Source organism: Prinia subflava, chromosome 5 (assembly GCF_021018805.1).
Source record: "Prinia subflava isolate CZ2003 ecotype Zambia chromosome 5, Cam_Psub_1.2, whole genome shotgun sequence".
NCBI classification, from domain to species: domain Eukaryota; kingdom Metazoa; phylum Chordata; class Aves; order Passeriformes; family Cisticolidae; genus Prinia; species Prinia subflava.
The window spans coordinates 36,539,371-36,560,093 of NC_086251.1; the positions used below are offsets into that span (position 1 = coordinate 36,539,371).

The following is a 20,723-nucleotide window of genomic DNA, read 5'->3' on the forward strand; positions in this document are numbered from 1 at the left end:
CGGCCCGGCCGCCTCTCGCCGCCCCACGCGCCTGCGCGGGAGCGAGGTGAGCGCCGCGCCCGGGGAGCGGGACGGGCCCGGGGCGGGCGGGCACTTCCTGCGGGGGGACCGCCTCGCCCCCGCGCCGCCCCGGCTCGGCCGGTGTCGGGCTGGCGGCCGGGGGCCCGGCCGGCTCCCGTCTGCCCCGGGTGTCGGCCGGGAGTGGCGGCGAGGTTCGCCCCGCGACTCGGGAGTGCCGAGCGCCCTGGGAAGAGTCGGCGGGAATGCGGCCAGGCCCGGGCCTGCGTCCTAGAGCGGCGCGCGGGTCCCGCACTTCGGGTTTTGAGACTCTGCGCGATGTAATGGTGCGCTGAGTTTGCCCTACAAGGAGGTTGTTTAGAATAGATGTATTGAATTTGTGGTATGTTTCTGGAAGCTGGCTAATCTCTGGTGGTCTTCATGATACCTCGGTTGTGATGTGTGTAATGTGTTCTCTCCTTGAGGAGGAAGAGTGCACCATGTTTGCTATTCAAAACTCTTCAATGTGAGGATGATTTTGCAAGAAATTACTGGTCTGTTTTATCTGGCTCAGTTTTATCAGTGATAGCAATGCCGTTTCTGAGGTTCTAGTTTGAATATGGTGAAATTGCCTCGGTAGCAAAATACTACTCTGAAATGTAATACTTAAAAATTATAATCACATCCTATTTCAAATGATACATTGGTCACCCATTTTAAGTAAGGTAGGTCTTTGGTTTTGTCTCCTTCAAAGTTTTTACATGTTGTACTCATCACTACCTAGGTAGTTTCCTAAAAAAGGCCCATTCTTGACAGACCTGGAATTCTGTTAATTACTGGAAAAAATAATGTTTGTCTCCGTACTGGTGTTTCCTTTCTTTACCAGTCACTCATTAGGTGTGTATTGATGCTTCAGTTAGTTCATCCAGTCCTTCCTTTCTTCTCCATTAAATCATTTCCTACTAAAATGTCATTGTCCATTCTTCCTGATTCCATACCAATTAGGCAATGTAAATCCAGCTCCTTTCCACCTCAGCTGTTTTTTTTCATTGTCTACCGACAGTTACCTAATCATTATTAAAAACTGAGACTTAGCTCATAACTAGTTTAACCTTTTGTTTAGCTCCAGTTGTCCAGGAGATTGCTCATTCCTGAGTATATGGGAGTTATTACAGTTTAATGCTGTTACTATATTCGGCCAGCATTTTGACAGCAGCAAAGGAAAATGTTTTTATTCTTTCCTTCCCCCCTTGACTTCCCTAGATAATGAAGGTTGCTTTTTTAAAAAATCCCTGTTATGAAATTGAACACAGTGTTTTATTTTAAAGCCCACAGACATACTTGTTTCATCTTTTTGATGGATTGTTATGGGCACAGTAATAAACAAGAATGCAAAAATTACTTTTACTGGTAAATTTAAAATAGTACGTGGTTTTATTAAAGCCTTGTCCACTGACAGACCAGAAGTAGAAGACCAAGGGTTCTGATTATTTGTGTGGTCTTCATTTGCTACATTGTTTTGTGCAATAAATCTATAGGAAGCTCAATAAACAAAAATATAATTTTTCCTGTGCTTCCTGCTTGTGCTTCATGCCTCTATCATTTCGCCATTTTTAAACTTCCATTAATGTTTTCAGTCTAGTTTAACCCATTTTGTTCCACATTTGGCAAAGGGCCTGGAGAGGAAGGCACCTGGGGAGCAGCTGAGGTCACTTGGTCCGTTCAGCCTGGAGGAGACTGACGGGAGACCTCAGTGCAGTCAACAATTTCCTCTTGAAGGGGCAGGCACTGATCTCTTCTCTGTGGTGCCCAGGGACAGGACCTGAGGGACCCAGGGAACGGCCTGAGGCTGTGCCAGGGGAGGCTGAGGTGGGATATTAGGAAAAGGCTCTTCACCCAGAGGGTGGCTGGGCACTGGAGCAGGTTCCCCAGGGAAGTGCTCACAGTGCTAGGCTGAGTGAGTGACAGAGTTCAAGGAGCTTTTGGACAATACTCTCGTGCACAGGATGTGACCTGGGATTTTCTGTGCAGGGCCAGGAGCTGGATTCAATGATGTTCGTGGGTCCCTTCTAACTCAGAATATTCTATGATTCTACATTTCATACATGTAGTGACACATGCAGTGTCATTAGATCTCTGCATCCAGAAAATCAACTTGTTCAGAATTGGACAGTGCAGTACATTATTTGCCTGTAGTTCTAACATTTATTTTTAATTCTTGGTGAAGCAGTTCTTTAAATACATATTCATGCCACTTCTTCTTTATGAGATTTTATCTCTTACATTCTAGCTAAGAGCCCTAGAATGTTGCAAACTTTTCTTAGACTGAAATAATTAAAATACTTCTAAATCTGTAGACATTGACTGGAGTGGTTGTAGTTTGAGAGACACATGTCTTATTTGAATTACAGCTGTATTGCGAGTACAATTCAAACTTACGTTGTGTTTCTTTTTTTATAATTTATGTGTCAAATTATGTATAAATATTGGTGAAATCTGTGACAAACTAAATTCAGTGCTTGTATCTATACTAGAGGAATAATTAAAATTATATTTAAAATATGCTTTACTTATTACTGCATGTAGGATCAGCTGGGTTGGCCTCGTGGGAGACTTAAGATCTTTTTATCTGCAGAACAGGTATTGCAGGCTTTGCCTCTCTGTGAGGTCTCAGCTGTTATCTGAAAAGGAGTGTCACTCAAACAGGGACAAGTTACTTTGAGGTGTCTCATGTGGTTATGCAGCCTACAGAGCTGACATGTCCTGGAAGCAGCTACTGAGCCATGTCAGCCTGGCAATGTGAGTCACACAGGCCAATCACGATAGGAGTTTTCTCTCACAGATATTTATCTGCAAGAGATACTTTAATGAGGGTGAGATCTAACACACTGTAACACTCATATTTAAATCACAGGAGATAAACTCTATGTCATCTCTATGCATGCTAAATTATCTTTAGAGAAGATGTATTTTGTAAGGGAAGTATAGGAGAGTGCTACTTGGTCACTCCAGAAGGTAATTCCTTTTGAAGGAAAGTTTGCAGTTTCCAGACTTTTTACGGCTTTCCCAAGTGACACCTTCTGAGGTTTCTGTTCATGGGGAGTCTTCATTCAGTAACAGAGTTCCATAGGTGTTTTGTAGATTGGGTATGCAGGACATGCAGGAAGCGTGTACCGTAGGCTGTTCTGGACAAAATTTCTGATGCGTGCTTGAGGGAGAGAGTTGGACTTGACAGTCCATCAGGATCTCGACAGTCTCTTCCAGTCTTCAGTTCCTGAGCGCATTTGTGATGCAGATAGTTGTCCAGTGACCTGGAAGGAGACAGTCTATTCATTTCTGACAAACAGCCTTCAGATAGTAATGCCTTTTCATTACTAAAATGAGCAAAATAATGGCAGAGATACGAAAGGCTTGCATCTTGTCACCAATTCCCTTGAACCATTTGATTCTGCATGCATAAAAGCATCATAATCTGTGTGTATGTGCATGGATACACGCAGACATGTGCCTGAGAATGCTCAGAAAAGCACGTAAGAGTTGTATCAGCAGAATGTTAGCTGGCTTTTTAAGTAGAGTACTGATTATTGATCATAAAAGGTAGCTTCTCAAATAAAAAGAACTTGAAGGAATGCAGTTTCTTTACCCTTCAACATGCACAGATATGCTTTTTGTTTGTTTATTATACTTCACAGGTTTCTTTACATCCTATATATACAAAACTCATTTTAATGTGTTTTCTGTATCTGAAAGCCAAGATGAAAAGAGAAGAAATAATTTTTTTTGTTAGAAACAAAACTCTGTCATTTCCCATTTTTTCTGTAAATTGTGCAAGCAAATGCTTTTACTACTACAGGTGATTTTTTTTCAGAATTAGTTCTAAAGGAAATAAGGAAACCCCTTAAGATATTTTTAACACTAGCATTATTCTCAAAGTCAGCTATGCTTGCATACTTTTTGTAATTTTTTCTGAAGCTATTATTTGAACTTTTTAATTTATTCCACTTTTTCTGCACAAAACTGTGTACTTGTGCTGCCGTTTATATGAACAAAATTTCTGGTTAAAATCTTGAAAGCTATCTTTAGTGATGTTAGGGCTGGTGGGAAATCTTTATCTTAGGGCTGGTGGGAAAACACAGAAATGGCTTCAGAAAGAGTGGATCTCTTTCCTGCAGATTCAAAACCTGTTGATTATATTTTCTAATCCTATGAATAATAATTGTCTCATAAATTACAGATAACACTTTTGAGTGCTGCTATGGTTCTACCTCTGTTACAACTTTTTTTTTTTCTTTTTAATCTATTCTGGATAAGATCATTTGTGCAGATTTAAAAAAAAAACCAATCTGGTCTAAATATTTTCATCTGTAAAACAATCCAGGCCATTCATAAGGATATATGCAGATAAAATAGTCATAACATCAGAAAGGGATTAGCCATGTACAAAGATTAGGTTAATAAAGGAATAATTAGGATTAGGGGCCAATCCTGCAATAGGATCATACGTATGAATTTGTGGTATGTTTTGCTGTTACACACTGCTTAACAGTAACTCAAAGTACAACAGCTCTGTCAGTGCTCCTGGGGTAGTTGCAATGCTCTCCCTGTCCTCCTATTCTCAAGCACTTGGTACCATTGATAACTAAATTATTAGAATAATTTGGATCAAAACAGAGAACTGTTAATTTTTGTTTCAGCAGTGCCAAACACAAAGATGAAATGCAAAACTCAGGTGAAAAAAGAAAAGCTTTCTACACCACTGTTATTATCTGTTTAGCATGGACAAACGTCTTTTGCAGTTGGTCTCCTGTGGCTGAGCTTGCTTAAAACAATGGGCAGCATTTCTTAGGTTTTTTCTTTTCATGCTGCAGCTCCTTCTTAAATAACTTTAAAATTTCAAATTCCTTCTGTCATGAGGTTGGCTCTTGCTAGGGGGCCTCATTCAGAGCCAGAAGGAGTTGTCCATTCTTGTCTTTCTTGGAAGGTCTTAATCAAAAACTGACTATGTCATCTTGGTATTTCAACTTTATGCTTAAAAATATTAAGACATTGCAACTCTGACTTCGGGCAGCAATTGAAAATAGGATATGGGGTAAAATAGAGCCATATACTAAACACAGCAAAGACTGTGTAGATGGTAGGCTCCCATTTAGCCATCAGTGTCAGTGTGCTTGCCATCCAACAGTGAAGATCCCACCATACATTTCTGTCTGGGCCCTTTTTCCCTGCCAGTGACCCGGTCCATTCTTTCTCAGAGCCAAGGCTGTGCTGATCCAGCAGTGCTGGTGCAGTGCACGAGGCCGTGCTCCACCCTGCAGCACCGACCAGCAGCCAGCACGCCGCTGCGGGAGCGACGCAGCAGACGCGCCTTCCTGAAGAGGCTTCACCTGCCTGGAGGAGGTGAGAAAGCTCTGAGATTGTCACGATTCCAAATACATCCTGTCATTCTACGTGTCATTCAACTAAGAATGCTCAGTATCAATTCAAATTAGTAAAAACTACATTTGGAATTACATATGGGAATCTAAACTTCTTTGTAGATAGAGTAAACCACAGTACACTGAGGAAAAAAAGGTCCTTTTCTTGAGATCCAAGTGATGGTAAAAGAGGTGGCTTTTCTTTCAGAAAACAGTGACCACTGTGAATCAGAAGTAAGCAATAATTATTGTAAGCACAATATATTGGGACTTGTTGCATCACTGTCATGAAACATTTGTCACCCATGGATGGTATATAGCCAGCTTATTCAAGTTGCTAATAATATGATGCAGCACCTATGGAGCTTGCCTTGTATTTTTCCCCCTTTTGCTTTTTTGCATTAAGATACACTGTTTTTATTCAAAGAGCTACACTGTATTGTTTTGTGGATTCCTGATAGGGTTTTTCTGTTTAGACTTTGTCATAGAAGGTGTGAGACCTAAGATGGTCCAAGTAAGGACCAACTCTTCAGAACTGGAAAAAAAGAAAAATAACTTTTGCAGTAGTTGCTGTATTTCCAGTGCACAAACCTCAAGATTACTTGGGCCAATGAATCTGGGATGCAAATAGAGAGTCAGATGGAAAATGTTACAGTGATTGTGCTCAGGCATTAAAGAAAATAACTCAGAACTTCTATTTCAAAAAATTACATCTACAGTTTACTCTATTTTCATGCTTTTCAAAACATCGAGATATCAATTGTTTAGCAAGCAGATTCTGACATATGCTGTGTTCTTTTTAATGCCCTTTTTCACTGTACATTGCATGTGGTATATTTATATTCTATACCTATATTTCAATGGTGTTGAGTGGATTAATATTTATTTATATTGAGATAAAGGTCTTTTGAGTAATTAACGTCAACCGATTTCTTTTTAGCTATTGAAGACCCACACTTTTGTTTCCAGTAAGTGCAAAATTTACCTTTTGCATCAGTGTGGGAAATCAGACAGGAAAAGACAGATTTCAGTAGCTCCTGGTCCAGCTCAAGATATGTGTTGATACTGCAGATACCCAAATATTTAGGAGTCTCTCATTCTGCATTAAAGTAATGATCATGTGTTGTGGCCCATGCATTTCCCTTTGCCATCTCTCCATTCCATTCGATATGATAATGGTATGAATCTAATTGTTAAATACAAGTCAGGGGGAAAAAAGTGCTTATAGGCAAATTGTGCTCTTAGGAGTGTGGTTTGGTATTGGGCAAATTTTTGATGTTTGCAAAGTTAGCATGCCAGAAGAAAATGGTGAGTAGATTTATGGTTATGAAGAAGTAATTGTTTACTCCTCCAATTTCTGAAATCCTATCAAGAAATTAATTTGATTGAAACGTGAAAATTTAAAATGTGAAAGCTGTTATTTATCAGATAGTTTGTGAATAGTTGTGTGGGGGAAAAAGGAAGCTTTTCCATAATATGTGTGCAAAAGATTTGAGACATTTTTTCAATGTTCTATGTTTTGGCAGTAAACTCAGTCATAAATATATGCATACCTGGGCTGGATAGCTTTTAGGAAGTCTTTATTCCTAGATATTACTACTATTTTTTTTTCTTTTTTTTTCCTGCTCCCAGAAATATTCTTCTTGATTCCTGCACCCAAAATTGAAATCTACCATTGAAATCAACAAAAAAGAAATGATAAAATTTTTTCTTATGGTTAACAAACAAGGTCAAACAAGACTGTCCAGGTATTATGAGCATGTAGAAATTAATAAACGGACAATGCTGGAAGCTGAAGTAATTAAAAACTGTCTCTCCCGATCAAAGGATGAGGTAGGTTTTATATGTTTTATTTTATCCATATCTCACACCTTTCCCATTGATAATTCTGAAACCTATCAGTGTCTATTGCAGGTCATTATTTCATTTGCGCCCATGATAAAAAAGATAGAGTTTCTAGATTATGGGTTCAGTCAATTAAATTGTTATTCTGTATTGAATTAAAATGTTTTTCTGAGGCTTATAGAGATGTTGGAGTTGTGTGTATCACTGTCATGAAGATTCCTCTTCTTTGTTTGAAGAAGCTCAGGAGTCCAGGAAAAGCTCATTTTATCCTTGTATTGCTTGTCTGATAGAGATGGATAGAGGGATATTACTGTGTTGTCAGAAGGCAGAGTACTGACAGCTTCGAGTTTAAACTTAGGGTAGAGGATCCCAAATTATGAAAACATTATCTAAAGCACAGGGGATTTTGGAAACACAAATTTTTAGCCCTCTGTAGTAGACTTCTTTATTCAAAAAAGTGTTCATGTGTACTGCAAGAAAGTCAGAAAACATAGAAGTTGGAATATTTTTTGGATGAAAGTTGGGATTTTCAATGCTCTCTTAATTTAATCATTGATTCTTTAAGAAAAGCACCAAACTTTTGCACATTGACTTGATTTAGAGGAGAAATATATCACTTGGACAGTGAAGTTTTTTTGGTTTGCGTTCTGAAGTCAGCTTCTTTACTTTTCGTTAATGATGTGTGTTCTTGCACAGCACTCCTCACATACTTCATCCTAGGACACCTCAATAAAAACAGCAGTTCTCGTAAGGGCCTTAGCTCGCAGCTTTGACAGCGGCTGAAGGCACTCCGGTCCTGGCGCTGCTGCTGCGAGGGCACTGCCGAGCGCAGGAGGCGCCGGCGCTGCCGCTGCCATTTCGGGCGCTGGGCGAAATGACGCGAGGGAAAAGGCGGCGGCAGCTCCTGCAGCGGCGGGACACGGCGCCATCTCCTGGCTCCCTGCGGCTGGGAAACACGGGTTAACTCCCCGCTGGGTCTGGAAGGCTAATATTCTTAATTTTCACATTAAAATATTGACAATTTATTAAATAGGAAAATTACCTCCAGGTCTCTTTTTGAAAGGGCTTGCAGATGAAAATTATGGGAAAGTACTGAGTGCCTTTATAACCCCAAACAAGTGACTTCAATTCCGCATGTTTCAGTTTTTCCAGTTAAAAAGTGGCGGCGTGTTTTCTTCCAGCAGATGAAAAGTGTGGTGTAACAGTTACCGTATTAAATTTCCTTCAAGTTAAAATTGATGAATCTTGGGAAGTCCATGTTCTCTGTGGGTCTTACAAAACTGAAAGCTCAGGCCCTTTGAGCAATGTTGTATGCTGAAATGGCAGCTGCTCTGTTTGACTCTCTTTGCTTCTGCCTAGTGCTCCTTCATTGAGTATAAGGACTTCAAGCTGGTGTACAGACAGTATGCAGCCCTTTTCATAGTTGTTGGCATCGACCAGACAGAGGTAAGAAATTATATACCCTCAAATGAATGTTTATAGTGATTATCACAGGCTGGAGCTCAGGTCTTCATCCAATGTGGAATTTTTCAATAGCAATTAGAGAATTTCAAGGAGTCATTGTGGGAAAAAAAAACAAACAAAGAAACAAAAACCAACCCCAACCAAGCCAAACAAACAAATCCCCTCACCTCAAAATTTTTATTTCTGTGAAGTAAGAGAGATATAAAAGCAAGTGTGCTATGTTTGACTTTGGTCTTTAGCAGTAGAATGAATTGTTACCATGAGGTAATCAGGTAGTCTTCCTGAGCCTTGTATTAATTCTGTACAAATTTAGTGAGGTGGGCTTTCTCAACAAATGTTGGCATTACAGCCAAGTCAGCTGTCTCATCTGTGGTGACTCCTCACTGTTTTTAAGGTCCTTGGCCAAAGAAAAAAATCCTGTACTATCAGCTACAAGGATGCCAATTTATTTTGCTTTTCAAAAAGGGAAAAAAAGGTATCTGAAAGCTGACAAGTACTGTTATTTCATTTGTTCAGGTTGCACCTGGGAGGCCTTAGTGTTTGCATTGATAACTGGTTCTCAGAAGTTAATCCAGCACTTACTGTTGGAGGCCTTAACAGGGTGGTGTAGAAGGTAGCTGCTGCCTACCACAGTATCTTCAAGTCAGGGTTATCGTGGCAGGCAGTTTGGGACAAATTATTTTGGCTTTGCTACAGAAATTGCCCAGCAGAGGCTGGCTCTGTGCTAGAGCTGCCTGGTGTGACTTCAGCACGGGTAAGCTTAACCTAGTTAGCTGTGTGTGTCTGTGGAGCTGAGCTGGGAGGGGTGGGACAAAGGCTGCATGGGATGGCAGCAGCCACGTGAGAGAATCCCCGGGCTGTTGCAGAGCTGCTCTGTGTGGCTGGCCTGGAGCTTCTGCCTGAGCACTGCCCGGCTCTGGGCACCTCAGCTGGCTTGATACATGGCCTGAGCAGAGGGCTTACTCTATTGTCTAGTGGCTTTTCATTCTCCACAAACTGAATTAACACAAGGAATACTATTACATTTACTAGATAGTGATTTAATATTCAGTTGGTTTTAATTTCAGAATGAGATGGCAGTATATGAACTGATTCATAATTTTGTGGAAGTTTTGGACAAATACTTCAGCAGAGTGGTGAGTGAGACACTGAATCTGTTATAAACATTTTTTTTTCTTTCAAAGCTTTGGCGAAAGTGTCATTTCAGAGAATAAATCAAAGGAGAAAAAAAATTTTATATTTTAGAATTTTGATAAATATCACTGTGGGGAAAGGCAGTATCAGGTGATTTTTCAGAGACGTATACATGGGTTATAAATTATCAGACAAGCAATACCAGAAATATTTCTGTTAGAAAAACATGGGTTTATAGGTTTTATGGGGTTTCTTTGGGTCATATACTCTTAAATTAGCCATGGGCATTTTATATGTTTTGAAGAAATAAAGAGGTTTTACTTTTCAGTTCTTGAACACTTTATAGCATTACATTCCCCAAATGAACTTCATTCATGATTAAGATGGTGTAAGGAAGTGACATCACTCTCACTGAACAAGATCAGAGGAATGGAGCAAAAGAAACCTCAAAAACCAGTTTGTACTTGTAGTCCCCATATTGTTGTCAGGCAGCGGTGGATATCTGATAACACAACTATTACAGAGATAGTAATTTTGTTAAGGATTCAACATCAGACATGGCTCCACTTAAAATGACACCTTTCCTTTTAGTAGGAGGGGGTTTTTGCTTGCTTGTTTTTAGAAAGTTTGAAAATGCAGCCTTGCAATTCTGGTTAGAACATTTGCTATTTAATATAGCGTTTGTAATGATCTTGTTACAAAAAAAAAATGACTGAAATCATACTTTGGTGCAGTTTCAGTTAACCTTTGCTGAAATATGTTGGATATCCCTCTTGGAAAAGAGGACTGGATAGTTTCCTGTGTAGCCCATGTACTTCAGAGCATTACACTGGTAACTGTACATACAAGGTAGCAGTATGCAGGGTCTGTAACTGCTTTCCCAGTTCTAGTACCATGGCAGGCATGGCAGAGCTCGCTCTGTAAATTCAAGGACATGCTTGAAAAAGTAATCTGCTCCCTCCCCTATTTAGATGCTTGGCAAATCTTTTAGGCTGTTATCTCAACTGCCATTGCCCCAGCCCATTGAAACTGCTGGTACTAAGTATATCACTATCTGACTGCACTGAGTTCAGAATTTCTCTTAAAATTGCTGATTGTAGTCCCAGCCTAAGCAGTGATAACCAGGAATGGAGTTAGATCTCGGCAGCATAGGAATGCACAATAAAACTCAGTCACATCTTATTTGTCTGACTGAGCTAGTAGTTGCCAAGCACCTCTCAAATTTTATTCAATTAAAGCAGAGCAAAAATAGATATAGTTCTTATACATATAAATGTAGTATATATATAATCCTTTGACCACACATATAACCCAACCACTGATAGCTATTAGAAATTTGCTGAGTTCATCATACCAGAGATTTGGGGTTTTTTTACTTTCCATAGCATTTCAGGTTTGAGACAAGAGGAACCTAAAAGGGGGCTGTTCAAAGAATATTATGCCATTTGATGGGTCTGGTTTTAATATCATGTAACACGATAAATGGCCGAGCACTAAGAAAAGGGCTGTAATTCTAACTGGGGTTTCTGGCAGTAACCACAGAGCAAGAAAGTATAAACCTGTACTTGTACAGATTACTGTTTAGGATTTGCAGAATTTTAGCAGAATCCCAAATCATGATGATGACAATGGAGGCAGAACTCTGGGAAAAGAGAGAAAATGTGTCCTGCTCTAGAAGGACATTTTGTCATCTATTATATTTAGACTTGAGAGCTTTAAACATTCTCATGTACTCTATTTTTATCTAATGGAGTTTACAGAGCTTGAATTCAGATATGAGAACAAACATCAATGGAATTAGGAGGAAAGGTTTCAAAGTTGCTTGTGAGATGTAATTCTGAGTCCCCTTCACTTTTATATGGCTATCCAAGAAATATTCTGTATACTGTTTAGAATTCCAATATCTCCAACCACTTTTTAATGCTGAGAAAACTTTAACTGATTGGGCCCTTAAAATGCAATTTTTGTGATGCATTAAAAAATTCTAATTGAAGAATGGCAGTCACTCAGCAAGGCCTGTAGACTAAAATTAGTGCAGTTTAGATCATCCTGAGATCACAGAAGTAGTAGTAATTTTACCAGTAAAACCTTACCAGTTTTACTCTGCCTTAAAACCAGGTTTAGATCAGGAATGAAAACCACATTATCAAACTAAATTCTCTAGGTAGCAGATAAAGATTCCCTCTTTTAGCAGAGGCTGGGCAATCTCCACCCAACTCTGCAAGATCTTAAGTGCTAAGGCTGTGATTAATTCTTTCTAAGTTTAGCTATTTAACTGAGGCACCTAAGTTAGCAGTTTGGTCATCCTGAGCTCCCCTTACTGGCAGTGGAGACCAATGAGTATCTCGAGAACGTGAGTCATGCCTCAAGTGTGCCGAGTCAACTGGTGAAGATCCCCATCTCTTCTGCTGACTGCAGAGACCACAAGGGCTTCCAGCTCAGATGTTTGGGTTAAATGAGTAATACTGCTCGGGGTAAATCCAAAAATAGCAGGGAAATGATGACTATATCAAGAATTGTGTTGCTGGGGCTGGAGAATTCTTAGAAGTGCTAAGGGTCCAAAGCTTGGAGTTGCCTTTCCTAATATATGCAGCCACTACCACAGCCATGGGTATATAAAGTGTCTAGATTTTGCTGTTGAAATGCTCTGCAGCAACAATTTAAATTGTGTAAACTTGGTATTAATGTCCTGGTTTTGCAGAAGGAAGAAGAGAGAATATAAGGCTGGAACTGCCATGATTAGAGCTGCTGGTTTTCTACCCACTCACTCAGATGGCACTGCCTATATTCAAATTGTTACTTGTAGTGGGTATTTTTAAGTAAAACATTAGCTTTGATTACAGAGACAGGTAACACATGTAAAGCAAAGCAGTGTTGCAAGAAAGAGCATTTAATTGTCCAGTCCAGAACACAAATCTGAATCACTCTAAAATTTTCTATTGTTATTTTGAAGATTTTTTTTATCCTTTGAAGGGCTGTGTAATGTTTAATGATTATGATATGAGATCATCTGAGATAAGAGATCAAGCTGTACCTAATGGCTGTCTATCTCTTTTCCTTGCAGAGTGAATTAGATGTATCCTTTTCAGTATCAGAAATCCATTTGTAATTGCTTTTTGGTGTATGTTCCAGTTCATACTGTCTTCATAACACTGGCTGTCACTCAAGTCAACGCAGATGTTCCCCAGTTTTGCACTTGCAGTAAGTAGCACCACTTTGGCACTTTCTGAAAGCACAGCTGATGTTCACATGGGTCACCTATTTAAATCCTCCATCATTACGATAAGCCTGGTTCCATTTAAAGTAAGACACAGAGAGCTTGCTTTGAGAGAACTAAGTACATGGAAAGTTAAATTCATGGGGAATTTTCAGGATTAACTAGTTACCTCTTTAAGGTTTCACTTTGAGTTTACAATAAAATAGATGTTGAAATTGCTGTAACAACTGAATGTCACAGCTGTGTCTTGAGCCAAATAGCAGCACTATTTGTAAGATGACGTTTGCAGTTTGATCTTGCTTCATGAAAGCAAGAAGTGAGTTTTACTTTCTGTATCTTTGGAAGGAGGAAAAAACCTAGGAGGAGAATATTTAGGAAACCAGGTGCTAACTTCTTTTCCCACTCCTCCCCTTACACTGCTGTATTTTCATGTGTGTGTTTTGCTGGGTATTAATTAAAATATAATTTAAAACTCACCCAAATACAAATACTAAAATACAGTCCTGAACAATTAAACACAAATAGTAAGTAAATAAAACACAGTACTGGAAAAATTAAACCAGGAGAATGTAGCACAGTCTTCCTTCTCAGTTCTTCCACTGCATGTTCACTCTACTCCAGCAGTTCTTATGCTTATATTTGTTGGTTAAATGCATATCTGCTGGTACAAAGAGTTTCAGTTACACACCTGAAATACAGTTGCTATCTTGCAATCAAGTAATTTAGTTTATTTACTTTATGAATTACCACTTATGAAGAACATAGAAAAAGTTTGTAATCTGCCAGATGGTCTCACAATAACTCTTGTGCTCAGTTAGCTTGGATGCAAAATATCTGCTGGAGAAGGTATTGTCTGAAGGTCTGCATCAGTGAACACCAAGTAGCATTTACAGAATCTTTGTTTATAGAATATCTTGCAGGAGACTCTCAATTTCCTGACTCTCTGCTATTATTTCTGTGTACAGATCCATAGGAAGTTTATTTTAAATATGATAGTGGCTATTCTATATAGCCAGTAGTGTTTACTACCATGAAAAAGTAGCAGGAAATGACATGAACTCAAACCCATTTAAAATAGACCATAATTAGTAAGGCTATTCAGCCATGCACAGAGCAAAGCCCAGTTAAATCCAAAGGCTGAGCCTATCACACAGCTGAGATGTCCCTGGAGCCCACACCAAGCCTGCAGCACATGCACTGGTTCTTGCAGCTCCCAGACACAGTGCATTACCCCAGCATTCCTGGCAATGCAGCTCCAGCAGAGGTAGAACTCCAGCTTCCATTTAGGCCCTGAATTCATCCAGGGCATCCAGACTGTAGCTCATGTCTTGGTCTGTCTGCAGTCAAATGTCAGGAAAGGTGCCTTTGGGCACCATGCAGGGACTGGGTCCAATCTGAATCCTTCCCAACAGGATTTATACATCATGTTGGTATGTATGACACTGATAGTAAACAATGCATGAACGACTGCACAGTTCTCTCATGTATTCTGCAAAAATGAACACAGATTACCTATTGGCTAAGTACTTGAGAATAGCCAGCTTTTTACAGAAGCTTTCATGTGTGAACTGTGAAGCACTTAGCCATTATATGATGTCCATTTTCATTTTGAGAGTCAGTTGCACACTTAAGAGTGCCTAGGCTGGAATGACATAACATTCCTAAAGTTGTTTGGATTGTTTTTAAAATATCATTAAGTAGTGGTGTGATTGAACAAGTACTGAAATTGTCCTCGGGGTGTTATGCCCTAATGTGTTAATAGCATTGGCTAAGCCTCACTTTGTCTATTAAATAAGTGGGAGGAGTTTTCTGTAGCACTAAAACTCCAGCTTGGGTGGGTAGGAACTACTTTCTTGCTACAATGAGGACAAAAGAGACTATAAAAACACAAATGTTAGGACAGCAGCTTTATAGGGAACAAAACACTGGTAAGTATGACAGTTTCTAAAATTACTAAAGGTAATTTTTCTATTGCTTGAACTGGTGAAGCAAAGCTTACTTGAAGACACATTATTAACTTGTAGAGAAACAGGTACTTATGCTGCCCTTGTGGGAAGGGAGGGGGTGACAGAGAGCTCTGGGACTAAGCGTCTGAAGAATGTTGTCTTGATCCTAAAAAGCCATTACATTCCATTGCAACTAGCTGCTGCTGTTCCTCCTAGGACAGATAAGAAGCTTTGATACAGGGAATACGTCACGTGAATCAACTGTTCCTCAGTTCCCTGTGGGATAACACTGAGAATACAGTGCATTTAAGGAGTGAGAAAATTGAATGATGAATTTATTCTGAGAATTTATAAGGATGCACTTCAGTTTGTACTGTAACATAAGTTGGTGAAATGGAAACCTATAAAGACTAGCTTAAAATTAGCTTAGCTGTTCTAGAATTTCACAGACCTTGAAGGCACCTTTGTCTCCTATTTAATATCAGCATAGTCATTTGAGGAAGAAATGGCCAAGAAAGCATTTCATGGGTTTCAGTTCCTTAAATGTGCCTGCCATTAGGTAGGCTAAAAGTTACTCAAAGTGAACATTGGCAAAGATAATCAGAATGAGTGAGAGTCCAGACTAAAGAAGTAACTCCAACTAATCTCTAGTTGAAGATGAATGTATGCAATGGAAACCAAGGGTTTGTAGTGCTGTATATTCAGTAGCAAACTATCTGCCTTTTATGTACCTGTACTGTAATCTACAAAGCCTTTGTGCTCCTGGGTGTGTTCTGTGATCACAAGGTGCACTTCATCATCTCAAGCCTGGACACACCCTTGAACTACTTGCTTGGAAAACCCTGAGATCTCTTAAAATGCCTCCATATGAAGAAGTTATTTATTCCAACCAAGTCCTAACTGTGCCTTTTCCCCTTCTTTCCTTCCCCTCTTCCCTGCTCAACTGCCTATATGTTTTGGGAAAGGAGACACAATACTTCTGTTATATGTACCTCCCCTTAGTATGCATTTGCCATAAAAACTCTGGGATAGTAGAAAGTACCATTAATGTGTTTAAGAAGGGGAGCTCTTTTAAGTTACCAGAAGCTAGTGTAAGATTTACAGTGCCAACTGTGTAGGTACCATTTACTTCTGCTGCTTGGTATGCAGCTGCTGCAGCATTGCCAAAAATTGGGAAGCAAACGCCACGGTGGGCTCATCTTTTCCCAAGCTGACATGCAGAGATGAACACGTTTTCCTCTGGCTTCTTCTTCTGTTACCCTCTGCATGGATCTAGTGAAAGTCCCTTAATGCTCTTTCTGTAGGCAGCCAGGATTCTTACTGGAAGCAGGACCACAAATGACAGCTCTGGGTGGAGCACATGGCAGGGCAAACTCCAAATACAGCCTTTTCCTGTTGCCAGCTGCTCAAACTGGTTTGCTTTGCTGCTTTCAGCTGGGTGTGGATCTATGACTTCAGGGCTTTAAAGCCTGAAGTTTGGGGTCACTTGCCAAACAAGTAACAGGTGGGGAGGATGAGCCTTGCTAAGGATCACATACATATCCCTCCCTGGGCAGGGCATTCAGATATGAATGGCTGAGCTGTGCTGGGCAAGACGTAACCATAGAGCAATAGGTGAAACTTACAGGAAGGGGAAAAGAGCCAGGGTTGGTCCCTGTACAATCCACTTGTTTGCCAAGAACAGTGTGGTGAAGGGAGGTGGGATGTTAGGTTGAGGGTAGAAGTTAGAGAATGTTTAGGGACCTTTCAAAATCAAGTTGATCTCTCCAGAATGGTATTAGTATCCCCGTTCAAACTGCAGATGAAATGACTGTTTCTGGAGTGATGACTGTGAGATTACCACATTTGAGATGGACACAAATCATACCACTTCTCTGCAATGGAGTAAGCCCATTTGGAAATAACCCGGAATGGCCTGCAGGGAAACTGACATCTCATTGAACTGCACTGGGTCTCAGTGGAACAGCTCCAAGATTCTTATTGGCATGGGTACAGTTTTCCTTTGACATGGTATTGGCTCTTCTGGAAATGCAGCAGAGGAAAAAATAGTGCTAGATGTGATTTAAATGTTTTCTTAAAAAAGATGATGCAGAAAAATAAGATGGCAGTGGCAGGTTGCTGCATCACCACTGATCCTGGTTGATTAAGTTGTCTGGGTTTTACATTTTTGGAATTGTTAAAAGAAGAGGAAGGTCTGGACTTTGCCATGGGAACTGGTGCAGTGTGAATCAGTGGTAGAGTGTAAAAATTAAAAGCCAGGAAGAACTGGATTCCTCACTTGTTGAAACCTGAATGGAATGTTATCTAATTTCCTTAACAGATCCTGTAGCCCAATGCAGAGCAGTGCTAGAGATGAACTAAACAGCAAAACAGCTCTCTTTCTAAAAAGTCTCACATTACTGTAATAAAGAAATCTTAATTTCTCAGATTAAAATATTTCTGTAAAGGCTGATTTACTCAATGGGTTTATCACAGCAAGAAATTTGTATTCAATCTTTAAAATGCCAAGCCAAGTAAAGCTACCACCTTTGTCTCTGATACCACAGAAATGGTGACTGTTTGAAGTTGTATGGAGAACACTGCTCCTCAGTATCAAAAGGCACAAGTCTGATTTTTAGAAACAATGCAAGCCCATGGTCAGATTCAGGAAGAAGTCTGAAATTTTTTAAAGAATGTAGAATTAAATTAGGTAGTTACGTTTAGTTTAGCAAATTAGAAGCTTTCTGATGAACCGTGGCCATGCCCAAGACCCTGTTGACAGCTATAGTTTCTTACCTAGCAGTAAGTAGCAGAAAAGTTATTTGGGGACCTGAATTGTGCTACTTCACATACCTAGACATGCTGTGCTCTTGGTCAAGCAGAACAACTGGGCTGTAGATGTGTTACAATTGCTTCCCCTTCTGCACAATACACAGTAGCACTGAGTACAGGCCAGAGCATTCACAGTAAGGAGGAACAAATACATAGATGGCTGGCTCCTGAGCTGCTGTCATTTGCAGCTCAGTACTCACTCCAGCTCTTTGGCAGAGCAGTATGGCTGACTGCCAAAGTCAGATCCACTGGCAGTCAGAGACAGAGCAGTCTTCTTCAATGCCTGACTTGTGTCCAAAAAGAAAAGACTGATACTTATCACATTGAGCAGAGGAAACTGCTGATGCCTTCAAAAACCTGATTCTTGCAACTCCACTGATGAGCAGGGAAGTCCACTAACATAAATACAAAGACTAGAGCAAAACCAGCCTGTTTTCCTGAGTTCAATTCATAGTGTCATAAATAGCAGAATGGGAGAGAAGGCATCAAGAGACTCATCAAAGTGGGGGAAAAGTACTGAGAGATGTATTTAGCAGTTACTGTACGAAGCCTGGCTAGCTCCACTGCAGCAGTCCTCAATACATGGGCAAGATTTAGAAGGTACAAAATGAAGGCAATGCAGATCTGTTGTGCTCAGCATAGAACACACATAAAAAGCAGCAACAGGTGGAGAGTAAGGCAAATAAAGGGTTATTCATCCTCTGTGTATGTGTGTCAGTGAGGCATGACAGATGCACCCAGCAGGCTGCTTTGCTGTGCCCGTTTCCATTTCAGGTTCTGGTGATAAATGGCAACATCTGAGTCTTTTTTCACAGCATAACCCTTGGCAGTTGTTCGGTGGATGTGCTGGACACTCATGTCTGCATGTATCTGCATGTGTCATGAATGCCCACCACTTCATACCCCTGGAAGGCCTGTCACAATTTTTTGGAGACAGATGCTGTTAGATAAAATTAAGGAAAGACAGATGTGCTTATGGACAAATTTCATATATCACAACTGGACAAATTTGTATAGCTCCAGATTATTTTCCTTTGGGTGAATATTAGAGAATATAAATATATTTTAGAAAGTATTTAAAATATGAACCATTTATTTACTTTTGCTATTCTTTATGAGATTTACTGCTAGGTCAGTAAGTTTATGTACTAGCATACTCCTCTTAAGCTATTTCCAAGCACATCAAATACTGTTAGTAACTCAGGGCAAGGAAATTCTGAGAATGTGGTATTTAAGAACTTGGTAATTACTTTCCTTGGAAGAATTCAGAATTTTTGCATCTTCACATAGAAGGTTGTGACCCATTGATAACATTTCATATCCAGACAGTACATGGTACTCAGGCAGATAGTAAAATTAACCACCTACATCTCAGTGTAAGATTACCTGGCTTTTGCCACTATGTACTATTACTATATTCCAGGACAGGATACTGCTGGGGCTTCAACTTCTCTACTTCTGACCACTCTGTGATCAGAAAAAAGTGTCAGCTGAACTGTTTCCCTAGCTTTATTAAAATACTGGTAAATAAGCTAGAATAAATTAAGAAATACCTATTTTTGTAAATTTTTAGTAAAGACTTAGGTGCATATGATTTTTTTCTGAATTATCTTCACATTGTTCAAAATATACTTAACTTGAAATGTTTCCAGATCATGTTCAATTTGGACAGGGTGCACATAATTTTGGATGAAATGGTGCTAAATGGATGCATCGTGGAAACGAACCGGAACAGAATTCTTGCCCCTCTGTTTGTGCTTGACAAAGTGGCAGAAGGCTAGGAAGATGCAAGAGTGATGAAGGCATTCTACAAAAGATGGCAAAAGCATCAAGAATGTGCCTATAGCAGTTTTCTGCTGTTGCAAGACTGACCCATGCAACGTTCAAATTAGTTGGAAAATATTTTCCATTTCTCTTATACTCTTTGTACCCAAGGGGGAAGATACAGCTGAACATGTGGATGCATTCAGATGCAGCTTCACTGACCCAGCAGAAATCTTCCCAGAATGGTCAGTAATTTTAAAACATTTTGAGGATGAAGAAATGGAAACTTACCATGACTGACTAGGTATCACTTTGAATTATGTAGTATCATGCCAGATCTAGAAGACAAAAAACATAGAAACATAAAATCAAACTGAGCTTCAGTCTTTCCCTCAAGCACCAACTTATTTTCATACAAATTTACTGTTAATAATAGTTGTGTGACTTTTATGCTCAGTTTTTAAACTATATTCATCCTTCACCAAAAAGCTGATTTCTCTCCCTTTGCCATGCAAGTCATGAACAAAAAAAGAAAGTACAGATGTATTAAGTATTTCTGCACACTTTGCAAGTTGTAACTGGAATTATTTAGCACTTAAATATTATAATATTAATAAAAGATAATTAAAATCAGAAGTTTAATGTTCTTTTGTCATGTTGGCTTCATAAATTACACAAAATCTTTTCCATTTTGGCCCACCAGTGGTTTTTTTTTCCTCTTGTATATGCTATCTATGCATCAAGATGAAAACTCTTACAGAAGATGAGTACTAAAAGATATGCAAGTTCTTAGGACCAGGTAGGTACTGAATGAAGTCTCCCTTCTTGAGCAGGAAGCCATAGCTATGCTAAGTTGCCTTCCCAGGCATCGAGCGTGCTGATTTACACTGCACACTACTCTGTAAATCAGGGGACAGTTGGCAATCTCAGTTTACTTCCACTTACCTTCCTAGAACTGTTATCTGCCTCCTTCTCCTTAACCTCCAGCCCAACCCTAGATATAACCTGATACTGAACAAGCATACTCTGTGTGAAAGCACATACTGGTCACATAAACACCACTCAGATACCAGGCTCTAAGGAGCAGAGTGTTGTGTGTGAGAATAATCCACAGGGCTTTCACAGATAACA

The 20,723-nt window shown here is 39.7% G+C and overlaps 1 protein-coding gene across 2 annotated transcripts; it reads left to right on the forward strand.

Moving 5' to 3' along the window:
- Positions 1 to 52: 52 nt before the first annotated feature.
- On the forward strand, positions 53 to 20,238 carry AP4S1 (adaptor related protein complex 4 subunit sigma 1). Of its 2 annotated transcripts, none has more exons than XM_063398873.1 (7): positions 53 to 344; positions 5,250 to 5,394; positions 7,044 to 7,244; positions 8,616 to 8,702; positions 9,788 to 9,856; positions 12,919 to 12,942; positions 19,481 to 20,238. In XM_063398873.1, exons 3-7 carry the CDS (start codon positions 7,107 to 7,109, stop codon positions 19,607 to 19,609), a joined length of 447 nt encoding a protein of 148 aa, XP_063254943.1. In that variant the 5' UTR covers positions 53 to 344; positions 5,250 to 5,394; positions 7,044 to 7,106; the 3' UTR covers positions 19,610 to 20,238. The 2 variants fall into 2 exon arrangements, with proteins under 2 accessions (XP_063254943.1, XP_063254944.1); XM_063398874.1 differs by having other exon boundaries at positions 12,919 to 12,930.
- The last annotated feature ends 485 nt before the right edge of the window (positions 20,239 to 20,723 follow it).